Consider the following 20,141-nt stretch of genomic DNA (forward strand, 5'->3'; position numbering starts at 1 on the left):
ATAAAAGTGAGGGAGGATCCCCCACGGTGTCTCGAGCGGGGGCATGGGCCACGCGAGCAACGAAGTGGGGAGAGGAGGTGGAGGCGGCGTCGGCGGCACTCTCCTTCGAGTATATATGCTCGAACCGTACGGACGGTACGCTACAGTTCACCAAGAAGACAAAACCGGACAAGGATAGAAGGAGGGTCCCGTACACCGTGTGGTGGGTGGTGTTCGTTTATCGAAATTACCGTGATCATCGAGGTTATACCGCGATCGCGAACGATTACGAGAGAAAATCGAATTGGGTCGCAACAGACTGTTTGGAGTAACAAGTGCGAAGGAAACCAGTGTAACACGGATCTCGGGGTTGTGTGAAGTTCCTGAAAGAGGATCCTTGGAGATTCGATTTGTTTTTTTTGGGGAGATTTTTTGTTTGTGTTGAGACGGTTTTCACGCAAAGGAACAATGAGACGTCCGTTTGGTACCGGCTTGTTTGCCACGATGCTGATGTGCTGTGCCCTGGCTGTCGTTCTGACGCCGGATCAGGCGTACGCCAGGCCACCCCCTTTGCTTAGGTAAGGAACGGTGTATGGAAAAATTCTTTTGGAACTCGTTCGAAAGTGGGATTGAATTTTCTGTGTCGTCGATAGACGTGTCCCCTGGTGATTTCCATGTTGCTGGAGGTCGACGGTTTATTTATTTTTTTTTTTCCGTTGAGATTGAAGGTTCTTTTGGGGAGAGAGAGATCGTATGGTAGTTGGAACGGGCAGAGTCTCAGAGATGGATACTTGGTTTTGTTTCAAAGTGAAGGATTCTGACGGGAAATTGAGGTACAATCTTTTTCGGTGTGGTTCATGTTTTATAAAGTAGGGTTTGTAGGACGAATCATTCGAATGTTATGGTGCGGAATAGAGGCGGAGGGACTTAAGAGTCATAAAGGAAATTTGGACAATGCGTGGTTTTGTATTTGATATTTATTTATTTAGTTTTTATCTGAGCATGAGTCCAATATTCATACATGAAAATTAAATCGAAATAAAAATAGAGACAGTTACAGCAATATAGTATAAATTAATCGTAAAAGAGAAGTTTTCATTCGACATTGACTTAAATTAAACAGTTTTTAATGCGCTATGTAAGAATTTTTTCAAGTAATCAATAAAGCCATTTAAAAAATCAATCATATCAATAAATTTATTAGCTGATTTCAGCATTCGATAAATTGGATCAGTTGAATCATATTTAGTTTTAAAGTAGCGTAACAAAATATATGCACAAATTTTTGCATATATTCTTGGAGGGTATTCCTTTTATTTCTTTAATGAGGAAGTCGTGATAAAAGGACGAATGTTAAAGATAAATAGGAAGTTGTGAAGGACTTGTGAAGAAATAGTATTTTTAAGAACACTAATTGAAAATAAAATTTTTACAAGTGATCTCCAAGTAATAGACATTTCGAGATAGTCCTTAGTTCGCTGGTAGATTACTGACAGAATATTTCTATGTTTTCACTGAAAAATATCAAACTCAGGGGTATCGAGAATAGTAGAGAATTTTTTAATAAAAAAATAGACCTTTAAACATTTTTACGATTAATCAGGCTGAATAATTACTAAATTTAAGGCAAATACGAAACTCAGAATACATAGCCTTATTATCATGATATCTACCGAATTGAGGAAAAAAGAAACAGATAAAACAAGAATAGGTTGACGATATTTGAAAAATAAACCAGGGCCAAGCATGACTTTTAAAATCCGACAGGTGGAAGAACCTTCGCGTTTCCTTGTCCAGATACAGATAACGATGGGAACGCGACTAGCCCGGTAAAGAAGTGTCTCTCAACTTGTTGCGTTCCCGCGTGAAATTTCGAGTAATAGTGAGAACATAATTTCGAACAATTCTGAATTAAATGAAACGAAAGAACAAAACCAATATATACCTGATAAAGTACACATATTTGGAATCTCACTTATGGATTTAATCCCATTCATGAAATGAGAAAAAAGCGGCATACACGCTACCGGCCAAAAATATGAGACCAGATATGGCAACCAAAGGAAGAGAAAAGTATTATTTTGCAAAGATTTGATAAAAGTAATTGTGCTAAAATTAATAGGAAATGATGTGCATATATACTGATCCCATAATTTTTATTATATCGTAACAGAATAATGACTGTTCTATTAATCATGAACTTTGGTCTCATACTTTTGTAAAATTCATTATCTAGATAAAGAGGTTCGAATAAAAGATAAAAAAAGTATTATGCTATTTTTCATCGATTAAATGCGGTGATTCTAATTTTTATAAGAAAATTATATTTCTTCTTGAATAAACAAACACTTGGCAAAAAACTGTTTAATCTCATTAACTGTTTAAATGTCAGGGTCTTAGATATTCCTACTTTTCACTATGTATTATTAGAATAAAATTGTGCTTAATTCTGGCGTACGTACTGTTGACCAAAAGTAGACTCAAGGTCTCACAATTAATAAAAGAGAAAAATTTTCTGTGTATGAGATATATGTATAGGTACTGAGTATGAGATGCTGTGATTTATTACTAAAGATTACAATCTCGGAAACGTGACAAGCATGAGTTCCCAGTATCTCTTTAAAATCAGGTGAAAATCATTTCCTCTTATCGCGTTGCACCATAATGCACAATTCTATAACGATCTAGTACAATAATCGATTCTACCAAACAGTTTCCTGATCCATCTACTCTTGTAGAAATACCGTTTAATTTACAATTCGAATTTTTCCGTAAATTCACCAAAAAAAAAAAAGAAAAATTGTCGTCCAGTTTCTTATCATCTACTCAATATTCGAGATATTTTATCTAGACAAGAAATTTACCCACAGAGTAAGGTTACAAAATCGGTGCAGTTGCAACGAAAAAATTGTCCTCTTCCTTTCGATAACACTAAAAGAACAAAAAATCTTGTATTTAAACGAAACATTGTCCTTCACGTTTCGAAAACACTGAAGGAACAAAAAATTCCACCGGCTACATCACGTTTCAAGTTCCAATCGCGATGATCGTTATCTGTCCCCGATACACATTATCGATATGTTTAATTTTCGACGCGTCGTCGCGACGAAACTTTCGTCATATCGCGACCGCGAATCCTCTTAGGATCGAAAAACATTTTCGACGAGCCTTGCAGGCTGCGTTCGATCAACACTACGATCGACACCACGATCGACACCATGATCGTACATCACGATCGAAGTATACGAGGAACAAGTGATGGTGGATCGAGAGAGACCTCGATCGACGATCATTTTTGCATGTGGACTCCCGTGAACATTGATAATCGTTCTCGAGATAACGAGGGCTTTGTGTCCCACACACGCGAGGAGATTAGAGGCGATTGAGGAGGGCGAAATTAACGGCGATCGACAAACATAGTGTGATCCTGTGTACGATCGTTGCCAATATCAGCCCTGTTCTGGAGTGCATTCTTTCACTGTCGATATGAAATTCTCGATTCCGCTGGTAAGCTTTGATCGAGACGTTTATCGAGGTTTTAGCCCACGGGGGCTTTCCTATTGGAAGATTCGATGAAGGTAAAGGACAGACAGAATCGTGAGAAAAGATAAATTGGTCGCTTGGTACACGTTCGAATTATTATGTTACCTGCGTTACCTTTGGAAAGAATCGTTAATTTTTTTCGGTTAGATCGTGATTAAGATATTACGATGTCGCAGATTTGAAATTAATTGCGATGGATGGAATTTTAATGAACTGATAAGATCGTATACTAACTGGTCATTTACTTCATATCAAGTTAGTAGGTGCTTCTCTGTAATCTATGTACTTCTATAAATTATTTCACAAAGATTTTTTGTCTGTATACTTTGTTCATTGTAAATTCGAATATAATAACATTTTATTCCGATTGATCTAGCGATAGAATATGAATCCGAAACAACTTTCACGTTTCCTCTTTGGCGAAATGACGTAGGATGCTGGAGAATGCATACGAATATTATCGAAGTGGCATAGGCATTTCATTTCTTTGAAAACAAACGTTAACAGTGGTAACAAAGAATGGTTTATGCATTGGCACTAGTGAAAGTATTACAAGGGTGGTTGCACCAATAAATGAATATGTAACAGTGAATGAACATTATATATATAAATTACATTACTAAAACAAGCAAATGATTAAATATTGATTCTTTTTTCAACTCCTTGTTTAATATTCAAACAATTTTCGCGCCATTGGTTAGAAATGTTCATTTACTGGGGAAATCTCTATGTTCTTTTAAATTTAATGAATTGCAGTTTTTCAATTTTTCAAATTGAAATCCATACGTTCATGTCCCAAATATTTATTAATCGTTTAAAATTCGACTTTAATAGGTACAAAATCTCTTAAATGTTTATTCCTTGGGGCGTTTACCCTACCATGCCTGATAAATCTTATTTCGCCCTAAGAAATCATTTTTCAGTATAAAACCGGAATTTATTACTTCTTTCAAATTAATTCTTTTTTTATGTACAAAAAATTGAATTACTAGATTAGTAAATCGAATGCTCGTATGTAACTGACACCGTCAATACAACATAGTCCGATGGTCTTTGTAATAATATCCAGTTTCACGGAAATTCACTAGAATTTTAGTAATTTCGCCAATTGACACTGGAATTTCTCAAGCTCGTTCGAACTGTCTCATATCTATTTCTTTCGGCGAATCGAGTTAATTATAGGCACCTGATCTAAATATACACGAACGGAAAAGATAAGAAGGTGCCACGCGTTTCGATCATCATGAGTCAAAAGTCTATTCTCAATATCTTCGCATTCATTAAATTCGTGAGAACGTACGTCACATTGACAAAAAAAAAAAAAGAATAAATACTAAAAGAACACTAACGATATAATTGAAAAAAGAATTCTAACATACATACGGAAGATGTCGTCTAGAAAAAAATTCACATTTATTTGAAAGCACTTTGTGACTTATGTAAAGCATTCGGAGATTCGACAAAATATTTTCGACAAAATTCGTTCAACTTTGTCACTTTACAAGACCCAAATGTTGCATCGATTAACCTAATTGTTTTTGTATTTGCAGCAGGCAGAGGCGAGTTTCGGACCAAAGGCTGGCCGAGATAGAGACTCTTCTGGGGTTGGAGAACGTTCGAGGGAAGGTAGTCACGGTCCCCGTTGCATTCGGTGTGTTGGATCCAGATAAAATGTGAGTGATCGATTAAGTAATGTGATAAAATTTAAGCAAAATCTTCATGGATTTATCATTTGAAAAATTTTATTCTACCATACTGCTTGAAAAATTTTGCCCCTATTTCGATGCGACAACTAGTCTCGTTATGGAATTTTGGGAAGAATTGCCATTACTTTTTCTTTATCTTGAATTACAATTGATTAGATGATAAATTGAATTTTTTGACTGCATCAGAGTGGCAAGACGGTTAAAATAAAATTGAAAGAAATAGTGGATGCTCGAGTGGTAACAGTTGCAAGCTTATCTTCGTGATCGGTGGAAATTACGATCGACGATTTCATAGTTATCGTGGAACCATCGATGGCTTATCGCGCGGGCGGGAACACTTGTTGATCGTGGGAATTTAGAAGGTTCCGTACATGTGTTATACAAACGTCCACGTATCTCTATGTATTAGCCCGTGCAAACGATAACCTTTTGCAAAGAAACTCAATGTTCAAGTTCACCAATGTCAATTTTTTAATGCAATTTTCCCCTTTAAATAGTTGTATGGAGGATTTAATAAAATAATTGTATAAATTGTATCAATAAACGTTAATTAAATAGAAGAGAATAAAATTGAATGAAAATCAGGAATGGATCACTATTTGAAAATTGAAAATTCTTATTGGTTCTCTAAGAACAATATTTTTTCATCGAAGAAATCTTCGAGTTAACAAATTACTATATCCGGATATTCAAGTTTTTATAATTGTGATATACATTACAGATCAAAAGTTTACAATTATTAGTCGCGTTTTTTTTTTACGAAACTCATTATGCATAGTAAGAATAAATGTGCATAATAAAAATCAGAAGTATTTCTTATGTTATATAGATTTACTTGTTTCAAGCAGCGTCTTTTGTATTAACGTCAGTGTTACGTGTCACGAAGGGTGTTCCCCAGTCACCTGTAATCGCACGAACCGCGAATACCTCGTACAAACGAAAGAAGCACAGGTTCTATTGCATAATCGCGAAACGCAGTACCGAGAATCAAGATCTATTTTAAAAACAAAACGAAAAGAAGCAAAAAAAGAAAATTTTATTCCCGTAGTGCAATGTCTGAGTCTGGGTTCAGGAATCTCGGAACCTACACCAATCCGGTCACATAAAACAAACAACGGTCTATTTCGAACGGAATAGCGAAGTTTTTTGATTTACTTCGGTCTGTCGCGAATTTCCGCGAGGACTCACAACTTTCACAAATTTCATTCGATTAAAAAATATAAATATTACAAGTCGAAAGTATTCGAACTATTGTTTCACCATTATAACAAACAGATTTACCGTTCCCTTGCATCTATAGGCTATCAAATTATAATAATATTTAGCTTCAACATTCTTTTCTCTATGTACCAACTGTACCCTTTAATCATATTCCCATCTTCTTCTATGAATACTTGATGGAATGTAAAATTCAACCTTTGTTATACACGTAACAACATTTTGTACCTTCCATAAAACGTGAACAAACGTCTCAAAAATACACTTGCTGACTTGTAATTTGTATCCATTTTCAATTACGAATGTTTCGTCGGTCAGACTATTTTCATATGTTTTTACGTAACTACATATATTACCGTGGTCCGGAAGGGTGGAACCCTTCGAGAGAGAAAAACGAGAGAACAGAAGATAGATCTACAGGAAATGTAGTGCACGTTTTGTGGCGAAGTATCCGGGGGACATTAAAATTCAACTTGTTGCTTCTGCCCTCTACATTCTCCTGTCGACTGCATGACAAGCCCCGAGTCAGGTCGAGGGTTAAACGGATAGGGTGTGGAGAACGACAATAGGGGAGGCCGTTGCTGGTCACGTATAGCCGCGACGAAATGAGAAAGAACGGCCTACTAACCAGAAGATACATACCTTGGAGATGTCATGGAACTTTAGCCAAAGCTCAGACATCGGTCGCTGTATTGTATTAAGCCGGTTGTTTCGTCGACTCTGTTTCGCCTAATATGATTTTTCATTTACTGGTGTAGAAGCGTAACGTTACTATTTATTTGGAGGGGATTAATGTGTATTAGGTGTACCAATCACTGATCCAATGTTTATTTAATGGGGATTAATATATATTTGGTGTACCCGTCAGTAATCAATCTGTTTCACCTAATATGATTCTTCATTTACTGGTATACAAACGTGAAGTTATTATTTATTTGGTGAGGATTAATATATTAGGTGTACTAGTCAGTAATTCATTATTTTTTTTTTTTTACGAAGTCTGTGTTCGTTGTTGTGGTAGTTAAGGATAGTGTTTAATTTATATTCATAGTGATTCCTGCACGGTACACCATTGTTATTCTATTCAAAATCGAGAAGATACTTTTAATTTGAAATACATGTCGCATCACGATTTGAAAACCTGTGGATTACTTATTGATACACATGATATGCAGGGTGAGTCAGTAAGAACTACTATCTAAAATAACTCGTTTCTTATTGGTTGCATCAGAAACCATTTTAATGAATTATGCATATTTTAATAATTATAGCATTTTAAGGGACACATCGGATGGATAAAATCCGATTTTTTTATATCCCTTTTTTTTTTGAGATACCAAGGTTACCTTAAGCTTTTTCAAGATCAATGCATAATATAATAAAAATAATAGTACATGACTGTGATTAATGCTTATTTATAATTTGATATATTGATTATATAGACTTTGAGTAAAATAGAGTCGAGTAAAACAAAAAGCTGGAATTTTACAAAATAAAATTACGAATTACGTTTAATTTGGTAATTCTTATGTGCATTACTGCAAGCATCATCCTATCATCTCCGTCAGATAAAAAATACCATCGATAAAAATAATACAGCACGGCAAAAATTACGATTCCACGTTATCAGTCAATGGGTTATCACGGAATGAAGAACGTCTGAACATGTGCGGGTAGTGGCCGCCACTAGAAATTACCAGAAGTACAAATTATTTTCAAAATCCCTTATCTTATACACAATCGATACACTTGTTTTAAATAAGAAAAAATGAACAAATTGGCGGACACATTAATTTCAGTTCTGGTTCAGTCAACATTTCATCTTAATAAAAACACAAAGAATATACGACTATTAAAACGTTTAGTAGACCGAGGTCATTATACATTCACAGAATTTGTCGATTGTATAACACAATATCTTCCATTATATTGTATTTCGGTTGTAACTGAAGAAAAATCTTTAGAAAAGAAATAAATTTCTCTTAAAATTAATTATTAGACTGCGAATCTTTATGAAAATTCAGATTTCTATAGATTAATTTACTGACCTGAAATTACATCAAAGATATTTTGCCCTTTATTAAAGGTTTCGCTAGATGCAAAGTAAAGTAGAATTTACACTAATCTTTATGAAAATGTTTACTGTATCACGTTTTTACACATTCAAATCTATAATAAATGCATAAAATCCGCAGTCTAAATCAGTACATAAATCGTAACCAGTGATTGACGTGAAACCAAAACACAGATCAACCATAGAAATATTATTCATAAGGAGAAGCATGTTACACTCACTCCCCGTGGAGTGTCTGCTGAAATAATGTATTCGCGTGTGTACGGAACGACGCAGGCTGAATAATATAATGGGACCAGGGTGGGGGCTATACGGCAAGAAATGGCTGCATCGTAATGGACCCCTCTAACCGGGTTACCTCGTCGTATGCCATTCGAATAAATTCCTATTCGACAGCGCTGTTACTATCTGACAAAATTTGCTTTAAAGTTAAAACAAGCGAGCAACTATACGCAAAATCCTTCTCGACTCGACACATTCAATGTTTGCCCACGCTTTTAATCTACCCTCGTGAAATTCGTAATTTCCTCTTGTTTTATCAGATTCGTTTCGTGATTTCACAAGGTGACGATTGAACGAGTCTCCGAAGACTGTAGATTGAACTTTCCATTCGAGGGAAAATTCCGTGGAAAATGGCGGGAAGATGTTTGAATAATACAACGGAGTATGTATGTATCTTTCAATGGAGAGTGGCTTGGAGGGGCTATTGTGAGTCTTGAAATGATTTCCTTTTGGTAAAGGGGGATCGAAAGGAAAATAAACTGGCAGTTTTACGTACTGGAAAAACTTGCATTTCCGGGAAATGATACGATTCTATATGTATACGAGCACAACAGAGGCGGTTAACCAGCGGGGGAACTTTATTTTTGGGCGATGCTTTGTACTTTTTTTTCCTTCGCGAGACGGAAACGGAATGGGATGCAAATTCGATCCGCCTGTGTGTGTGTGTGTGTGTGTATTGTCCGGTTCGGGATCGAGCTAATGTAGTTCGTACGCGGCGAACCTTCGAATTGGATTGCCGTTCGCGAACAATTTACTCGAGAAATTTAGGTGAAAATTAAATGTAGCTGGAACTGATGGTGTTTTCGATCGCGTCGGAATTGTAGCCTCGGTCTTGGAATTTTTGCCTTCGTGTTGCCGTTTCACCGACAATTGAGGTCGATTATAGTGAAGACGAAAATAAAATGGAGTAAATAATTGGTATAAATTACAAATTTACACGTTGAGCAAAGATATTTCGAGTATATAGATTCGTTCATTACTTGTTAAAATATTGAATGAACTTCGAAATTGAGGATTTTATTCATAGTCAAATGAAAACTTTAATAACGAATAGACTGCGTATTTTGTGGATTTACATTGCACCTTTATCACTCACACAGATTCGCACCATACCACGAAAAATTTCACAACTGCTCGAACCTCAAAGCAGCCAGTTCCCTCCTCACATAATTCCTACGGTCGAAGATCGATTAATCGATGAAGGCCGGTTATTGCATCAGTGGTAATCGTAATTCGTATAATTTTTCATTGATTCCCCAGGCCCGTTCCGTTCCCACTGATAAGGCTTGTGTCGAATAATTAGCACCATGGATAATTAAACGTAGAATAATTATGCCAGGACATTGATTAACGATTGCACGCTCTGCAGTATTCTCGCCGTCACGTGTCACCTTATCCTTAGATTCGACACGTGTGACACGCGTGATCGTGTGAAACCTCCGATCGAATCCCCTCCACCCCCAACCAAAGAAGGGGAAAAAAGGGAAAAGAGAGGCGTCGAGAAGAAAAAAAACACGAAGTTGATTCACTCGCTAAAATATTCCATTTCACGGGATTAGCATATGGTCGTCGAAGTTGAGACATACGTAATCTCGTTAACCCTTTCATTCCAAAATTATTTAAAAATTACCAAAGAAACATTTTTTTTTATTTTGTTGTGGTATATTACATAACGTATAAATGATTCATAAGAACATTTTAATATTTTGAAACCGTCTAACGGCATTTTTCATCCGTTGCCATTTGACAATTTGTTCACTTTTATCGCAGTTATATATAATAATTCCCATTATAATGTTATTACACTTAATAAAAACCAATTTTTCTTACCTTCGATTTGTAAACTCTGAATGAAAGGGTTAAATCTCGCCACTTTTTGCTTCTTGCGTATGTATATGCTGCTCCACAGACGAAGATCAGCCACGAACAATCGATTCGAGACCCTGCAACGCATCATGCGAATCGTCGCGAACAATCCGAACGTGCTCGACGGTGAGAAGATTCTCTCCTTGCCATTGGTAAGTCGACCATTCTTCTACTAATACGTTTTTTATCCTTGCTACAAAAGTGACAAAACTAAAAAAGAAACCGTGTTTTTCGAGTTAATTTTTTTGGACGAATTCAACGAGATACAACATGGTGTATTTCCATTTCATAAAAGGTCGTAAATTAACGAGAACTCAAGAACTTCGCTTAACGTGACTTTCGTTGTACAATATCATTTTGTATAACATCTACGTTTGTTTGGCCGTTGCCAAGCGGTACTACTATGGGCCAATCCATAAAATAGGTGGAATTAATTATAAAGAATGAAGTTTTTGACGTTTCTAAAAAAAAAAAATTATTTCAATTACGAAATGATTTCCTAAAACAATAAATTGTCTCACGATACTGTAGTTGCGAACTGTTGCAGCTTAGTTCTGGCTGAATACCAACAGCAACGTTTAATGAACGTAATACTGGAAAAATTTTTGATAAACCTACCACACACCAAAAAAAGTTACAACATTTTCAATCCAGTCCGATAAACAAAACCCGAATATCTTTTTCTGTGATGATGTAATAGTGAATTACGATTTTATCGTGAAAATCCCAATGTTTATGCGAAAATCAGGTAAATACCTGTAATACAAGAATCCATTGCTATCCGATAAAATATTCGCTTGGAAGCAGACTGTGGCATGAATACTCGAGACGTGAAAAAGACTGACAGTCGACTAGCTAACTGTTCATAAAACACATGCAATTTTTCAAGCGAGTATAAGCTTACAAATAATCCTAATTTTGACGTATTTTACGACATGAAAATTTTGTTATTAATTCCACCTATTTTATGTCAATGGCCCACTGTGCTGCATACAATCCCGTCGCCGTGATCCTGAATGATTCGCAGTGATGCTGTGAGTTTTTCATCGATAAGTGCCCTGCAACGTAGCTTGTATTCGGTTCACTTCGGTTCGCTCGAGCTAATTGCAATCGTGGCCCGATAATTGGCTGACAAAGTAGAAACATCGTAGACCTGATCCCGATGGCACGCGCCTCGACTGACTCCGCGTGAACTCGATCGCGCAGGGAACGTGCCGGGGCCCCGTCTTTCTGACGACCATGCAACGTTTTGCCGCGCAATTCACTCGTAACCCGTACTCTTATCGGTCGATCCCTTCCGGTTCTCGATTCGCGGCTGAATTCGACATGTTACGTCACACCAACGCGGAAAATCAAGAGCGATATTTCGTCGATGATTTCGTGTTCACGTGAAAGTTGCTGTCTCGAAACTGATGACACATTCGATATTGATTCGTGGAAAACGTTTTACTTGTGTCTGTCTTTACGAAATGTAATGTCATATTTTATATGACGATGGGGAAAATTGGTTAGCCGAGGGAATTCACTCTACAATGAGTGGGAAGATTAGAATTGTTAGGGGAAGTGTAGGAATGTTTTTTTGCACGATTTTGTTGCCTGACATTTGAGTACTAGTAATTTCCTTTTTTTTTAAATTGAAAGACACCTTTTTTTACGCACCTTCATAAATAGGTCGTTGACTAAACTAATGATTTTTTGTAGGAAATACCGAGACGGATCGATTACTGTATTTAAAAGTATATGATTCCATTTAAAAAACGTATGTCACTTTCATATGACCTCTACCTGGCCATCTACAAAAAAACTAATTATTCCAGATTATACCTTGGAACCATTCATTTCTTGTTTAAACCATTTTTTTTCATACAGTGGACATTTTTCTAGTACTTTGCATGTTTTTTTTTATAATCGGACACCCTGTATATACAATATAATCATAGTATATATGTACTCGCCAACTGGTCAAAGAATGTCCTAATAAACTCGAGTCGAAAAATCAACATTTTCAATGTTCTAAATTATATTTTCTTTCGGTTAAAGCGAGTGACTTCCTCGTTTCAGGGGCTATCATAATATCGACAGAAATTTTCTCACGCAGTTATAAATTAAAGAAAAACAACTAGACACCAAATGGTGTCAGATTGAACAAAAACCTCATTTTTCAACATTTTCTGTTAGCTCTTTGCCGTACAGTAAATCCTCGATGAGTATTCGAAGGCTTTTCTGCATTGCCAAGGTGAGGTACTCAGGTGTAATACGCTGACTTTTTAACGAGGTGTAACACAGTGATAGTGCTTGGAATTCTGAAGCCAATGATATTTGTTTCAGTCGCATATAGCCATTAGTTTATAAAATATTTAATGTTCAATTGCAAAGAGTCTTTGAACACTCATCGACTATTTACTGTAAACCCCCCCCCCCCCAATGGCTCTCATACCATCGTATTAAAGTTCGAAAAAAAATATTATTAATTATTCGTTCTTTTTTTTCTAATTGCAGAAGATTACAGAGCCCAGGCGAGGCGAGTCCGACGTCGAATACCAGTTCATTTAACTTCGCGGCGCGATGTCGCGTCTAGGTGTTACAGGGCGAGAACGAAGATAAGTCGAGAGGACGAAAACGCTTAAAGAATGAAGAATTAATAATCCATGGATCTCCGTTTCTCTTTTTCTCTCTCTCTTTCTCTCTTTTTCTCTCTTTTTTTCTCTTTTTTCTCTCTGTCTCGACCCTAAGCCGCCTGAAACAGTATTACGGACCGTCCTCCGTCCGAGCTTAAAGTTTAAACGAACTCTACACAATTAATTAGGATACGTATGATCGAGTGACGAACGATAAAAAGATCGGGACGAGGCGAAAGGGATTGGCGCCTCCCACGTGTCAAAATCTTTTCGAGAGAAACAACAAGAACAAAAAAAGTCACTAAACGGAATGTGTTCTTTTTTTAAATAATTCGAACGCCCTGGCAGTTCGTTTTTCTGTTCGTTCCTCGCGTGTGTTCCCCTTATTCTAGTAATTTATTGTCTTAATTTTATTATTTATTGACCGCGCTAGTCTAGTTTCGACGCGTCGTAGGAGAATTTACCCGTATACGGTGTGCTCCGAGGCAAATTATATTATTTTTACCAATTTGCGTTTAGACTGTGTCTACCAGGGGTGTCAAACTTGTGGCCCGCAACGACTTATATTTTGTACGAATTGAAAAAATTGTTAAAATGTAAGCAAGTTTATATTTCTTTATAATACATAGCGGAACCTCCACTGGGATTGTTCGGCTAAGTTGTGAAATTTAAAAATTGAAATAACTGAATAGTATAAATATATATTGTGCGGCCCACGTGAATTCTACTTGTTAAACAAATGGTCCGTGATTAAAATGAGTTTGACACCCCTGGCGTATACGAAATACGTTCCTCGAGAGTGTCTCAATTTTGCTTTCGCTCGAACTTCCATTTTTAAATCTCATCGAACGGAAGCGTTTGTCGACGACGATCGGACGGAATTGTGGATCATTGGGCGTTAGAAATCTCTTGATAGATCCTCATTTTGCGATCGTCTCTGGGTATTACGATTCCGTAGATTCTTTTAGATACGTATTTACGTGCACCTCGACCGGTGGCTTAAGCATAATTGTATAAATTGATATTTAAATATCGATTGTTAGCTGTTAGCTGGGAGAAAAGCGTTTTGATCGATTAACACGTTCGCTGGATTACTGGGACATAACAATATTATGTTTGAACTTTCATTTATGGGTTGAAAAGTATCTTGCAGAATTTTCGAAAAAACAATCGACATCTCAAAGATTAAATTAATAGTTTCTAAAAATGTATAGAATCTGTCGCAGCGAACATGTTAAACTTGAACGATGTTAAAGTGAATTATGGAGTGAAGAAATGAGAGCAACAATACGTCGAGAATGAAAATTATGTTAAATTCCGAAAGTTTAGAAATTGAGTGATCTTCATAATTTTTACCGTAATAAATAATTAACTTCGTTAGTATTGATTATTTATTTTTTTTTAAAGTAGTCTAGAATCGACTTAAGTATTGTCATTCTCGAGACTCGTTACAAGATTGTATTAAGCCATTGCAAAGGAAATGTATTAGAGAAACTTATCTAGGTAATTCGTTTCGTATGCGTGTTTCATGTTCATTCTTCGACACAACTGTTCTTAAATTGTCACGATAGTATTTTCTTAGGGAATTGTTCAACGAACGAGGACACGAGGCTGTGAAATTTTCACGATGGAATACGTTTCGTATTAACCAGTAGAACAATTTTCGATTTTACATTTTAAGCTATTTACCCAGAAAAGCAGACTATGAGTTTCTGCTTTTACTTCTGTTAACGATTTAGGAACAGTCGATTCAACGTGTTTCCATTACGTTTCACCGATATATCGGTCGTTCATCTAGTGAATTAATTTATTGTAAAAAATCGACGCGAAAGTCCATGGGGAGAAAATCTATGGCGCAAACGGTGGTATTTCATTTAACTATGTGATGCATTTTTATTTATTGTCTCGTGTATAGTTTACGATATGTATAATTTACGATATTCTTCGAGACTTCATATTTTCGAGAAATTGTCGAGTTCCACTATGCTGGGAGAGTAATTGGTATTAACGACGACGTATTGTTAATATTAATTACAAGATTCACGAAAACGAATCTGCGTTACTCTAAGATTATAGATGTGAATGTTTCGCTGTAATGCAGTTGTATATCGTTAGAACTTTTTTTTCTATATATATATATATAAGTTATTTATTTATTTATTTATTTAATTGTACTAGAGCTAGACAAAGTATTAAAGACACTGTCGCACGTAACGCGACATCGATGTATTCGAGACACTGTGTATATGATGTAATTTTATTGATCTTACAAGTATGCGTATTATTTTATTTATTCCGATGCAATAAAAATTATAATCAGCTGTAAACAGTATTCTTGTTAACCCTTTGTACTATCTGCTGAAGGAAATGATAGCGAATATTACGAAGCTATTAATATCGCCACGAAATAATGTTAATTAATCCTCACATTGGCCTTACACATAAAGTTCTAACTACTTAATATTAGTTACAAATGTACTTCAAATTTCTAAAATTCATTATTTCTTTTTCCTTTAAATATTCAGTTATTAAATCTACTTCGGTACTAACGCACAGCAATAGAATAGAATTTGTTGTGATTCTAAAACCATTTGTTTATGCGGATTCCTTTATCCTGTATATCAACTATAGATTTTATATTTATTCTAATATACCCTTTTGATTTATAGTTTTTGATCCTGTCACATCGCTATCCGAGCTCCCTCTGTAGAAGCCACGAGTGAAACATTCAATGCTGTCGGTAAATGTAGATCTTTAATTCATAAAATTTTTAGATGATACAAACAGATACATACATGTTCAAGGTATGCTAAATAGTCATTTTTCATGTGTACCGATACATTTCGGAAAATTTTTTTCTTAAAAATTCAATGGCGCGTCTATCCAGTCCGACTAAATACACTTTGTACTACTTACAGTGAAAAAACAACTGGAATTAATCGCATCTTTTCTATTCTTAATCCTCAGTGAATACAATGTATAAAAATTGATTTTCTATCTTCGGGATAATAACATTTATACTATAGACACTAAAAATAAATCGAGAATTTTGAATTCATACAAATTAATTACATTTGTACTTATTTAAGGGTGACGAATAAAAAATATCCCAGGCATAATATTAAACACTGTCTACGAGAATAAATGTTCATTACATATTCTTAAACTCTGACTCGTATGTTGCATTCCTAACATCGACAATTCGAATAGCATTCAGAAATTATAGTATATTCCTTTATTAAAAATAGGTCGGTATAGTTCCTACAAAATATCCGAAAATTATTCAACTCATATTTTCGTTAATCTGTACCAAGACTTAACTCAATTCCTACACAAACTTTCCTAAAAATGTCCCCTAATCATTCCAAATGAATTCTATGTACCGAATAATATCATTAATCGCCAAAACATTCGCCATTTTGTTCACAGGTTCACAGTGATGTGCCAATTTTCGTAGAATACCTGTCCATCGGATCGTTTCGCAACGAACTGTGATCGATGCTCGATGACATATAATTTTTGATCGTGGAACGTCACTTTCCTGACGTAAAGAGAGGATGTAAAACGCTAGTGTACAGGGTGTCTCGGGTCGAGTACTACAACCGGCAGAAGACGATTGTATAAGCAAAAAATAAGTCTAAAAGGAAGCAATATATTTTTTTTTCGTTCCAAGTTTCGTTTTCGAGACAATCGAGTCTGAAAATCTGGTGCACGCGCGTGCAATCGAATGGGGCCAGAGTTGAGCAAATTCATTATCTAGATAAAGAGTTTTCGAATAACACATAATTTTATTTTGAAATAACAGTATTGAGAATGTAGTCGAATAATTATTTCTTACTTTCATTTCAAAAGAAAATTTTGCCCAGTTCTCATTGGGTGTCGTTCGCGTTTCGTGCAAGTGGGTTCATCCGTGCTGAGCGTGATTGGCCGGAACGATCGGCCGACGTGCCACGCTTATGCCCCGATAGATATCGAATTATGTACATATTTCATAAATACACACACACACACACATGCAGCGTGGGTGGACGATATTTCGTAATTCGTAACTGCGCAGTAAAGTGTATCGAACGTTACGTGTGTCGCGGATGAACGGGCCTCCAAAAGTTGCACAATCCTGCCGTCTTCAATTTCGCGATTAGATCGTCCTATCAGGGAGAACTTAATTACACTATATCATCATCCATATAAAATCACTGGCCAGTTTATCTGTTTCAAGGAAAAGGCGAATTGTGATGTAAATTTCCTTACTTTTAGCTTCTATGAATGTTATTTGTTAAATAATTACGTCACTCAATTCGCTGAATAATTAATCGTTAAATATTTCAGAAAAATTGAAATATGAATTATTCAAATTTAAGACGTTTTTGTCACGTTCTTCGACACTCGCCGCCATTTTGATAGAAGAAAAGGGTGTTGGTATCGAATAGAAAAATTGTTTAACTTTAAACTGTGCTAACCAGGTTACTAATTAGGAAATTATGGATGATTGGAATACCTGATACAACACGACTGAAGTTACTTCGCCTAAATGCATCGAAATGATTAAAAAGTGATTTGGTACTCGTGTTTAATTTCTACCCTTCGAACACTTTCAGAGACTAGGGATTTTGCATTACACAAATTTACAGTTTTACATATTGTGTTTTTACATAATTTATGAACAATAAAGTAAATCTTTTATTCATCCCCATCGGAATTTCTGCCTATGTTCTGCAAATTCGCGTTTTCAAGGAAAACATAATATCCACCGTTTACATACTACCATATTTCATTCTTTTGTACAGTAGTAACCATGTATAATGTTTATACAAATTCAAATTCTTATGTAAATAATAATTTCTTACTATCACATTTGTACAGTTATAATCCTTTAGCATCAGAGACTGTTACATGCTCCCATAGTCGAGTAATGGAATTTACAAACATTATTTACATACGAATGTACGACTAAATATTACGAAAATACGACCGCGTAACGAATTCTCAAGAGAGTTTCTAACATGTTTTACTACACTTTGTAACATCCCATTCATTCATGTTCTACGTTTATCAACACAAATGACTGATGGCACACGAACGATAATGTACTATGTACACAAACTTTCGATTTCGTTCGCGTGCTTTCGAACCGTTCGAGTGTATCTTTCTCGGCAGGGTGTTGTGAAACTTCCAACGGCCGGATATCTCATTTTACGCCCTCCGTCGTTTGGCCGGCAACTGTTGTTTTGTTGTCTGTCTTGACCTCCACTTTTGGTTTACTGGGCGATGCAGTTTCATAATGCGGTAGATCAGCGTCCACTATCGGGACTTTTCGATGGTTAAGAGACCTTTAAAAGACCGACGAATGCAGGGAGCCACATGTTTCTTTACTCCCTTTGCGAGAATGTAACGATTAAGGGTGTTACAAATTGTGATCAATTTGGAAGAGCAATAGTAGTATGTACTTCCAAGTGTAACTAAATCCTTATGTTTGAATCCTTGTGTTTGAACCCTTGTGTTTGAATCCTTAAGTTTGAACTCTTGTGTTTAAATCCTTGTGTTTGAATCCTTGTGTTTGAACCCTTGTGTTTGAATCCTTGTGTTTGAATACTTGTGTTTGAATCCTTGTATTTGAATACTTGGGTTTGAATCCTTATGTTTGAGCCCTTGTGTTTGAAACTCTGTGTCTGAATACTTCCTACGTACTTTGAAAAAGGCTAATAAAGATACAGTTATTTTTTGAGGTGAAAAATTCGAGTATGATTGAAAATTAGAACATGGCTATAGAAGGCAATAATGGTTCTAGAGAAGATTAAAAAGATACAGTTGCGAATATAATTTTTGTTACATTAAAATTGAATTTACTTTAATGATCTGGTTCATACAACGTTATTCATTAATGAATACATAAAAGCATCACAAGGGGAAATACCGATTGCCAATTCACCAAATAAAACCATTTTACTATTACAGATTCGCGGTTCTTCCGTGTATCATCACGTTCTTCAAGATAAACTGGTTTTCTTTCATCCACGTAGAGAAAGATAGCCAATGAAACACGAATGACGAAACTAGCAACATCGTTACGTTCTTCCATGCGTTCGATACGTGAAAACGTTTGTCGTGGCACCCGCGATTCTCTGATTCTATACATATATAAAAATCGTATGTGCATTGTTAATATGTTGATTTTCAACAAAAAAAGTCGTAAAAATTGACAATATATTCTATGCTTAAAAGAGGTTACGAGCTAAAGAATTCCAGCGATTCACAGTATTCATCGACATTCATAATAATTCGATTAATGCAATTGTATTGATCAAATAAAGAATTGAAATCGTTCAGAGACGTTACGGACACCCTGTATAATAACACAAAAAAAAAGCAAGTAAGCCTCGGTCGAGTCGAAATGTTCCATCGATTTATCAAAGTTATTGTAACCAGTCCCAGTTACAATCGTTTCGTCTCCCCGCGTCTATTTATCACCGTTGCAATTAACAAAAGGAGGGCCCGATTACCAATTAACCATTGGCTCTCGTCGTGCTCTCGTGACCGACGCCGATAGCGATTGTATACGTCGACGATAGTAACGAAAATGTTCAGACAATCGAATTCATGATACGAGACCAGCGGCAACAGCAAAGAAAACGTGCCCACTGGACGATAACACGAAAGTGGGGAGGATCGTCCTCCGTGACGAATATATACGCGCACGGGACCCTCCTAAATTACAGTCTCGACTAGAACGAGAAGAAGAAAGCTCTCACAGTGATTATTTATCGATACCGTTCGATCCTCCTGGTTGAAGTATACGACAACTGTTTATTCGATATTATTTTTTGTAAATTATCGTGGGAAAACGTAACGAAGATG

The 20,141-nt window shown here is 36.0% G+C and overlaps 1 protein-coding gene across 1 annotated transcript; it reads left to right on the forward strand.

Annotated features, from left to right (window-relative positions):
- The first annotated feature begins 447 nt into the window (after positions 1–447).
- LOC107193644 lies at positions 448–13,221 on the forward strand. Its single transcript, XM_015583132.1, is given in 5 exon segments — positions 448–557; positions 5,073–5,199; positions 9,357–9,361; positions 10,712–10,820; positions 13,168–13,221. Coding segments are annotated over 5 exon segments (405 nt in total).
- Positions 13,222–20,141: the final 6,920 nt, after the last annotated feature.

Source organism: Dufourea novaeangliae, unplaced genomic scaffold (genome assembly GCF_001272555.1).
Source record: "Dufourea novaeangliae isolate 0120121106 unplaced genomic scaffold, ASM127255v1 scaffold25, whole genome shotgun sequence".
NCBI lineage: Eukaryota > Metazoa > Arthropoda > Insecta > Hymenoptera > Halictidae > Dufourea > Dufourea novaeangliae.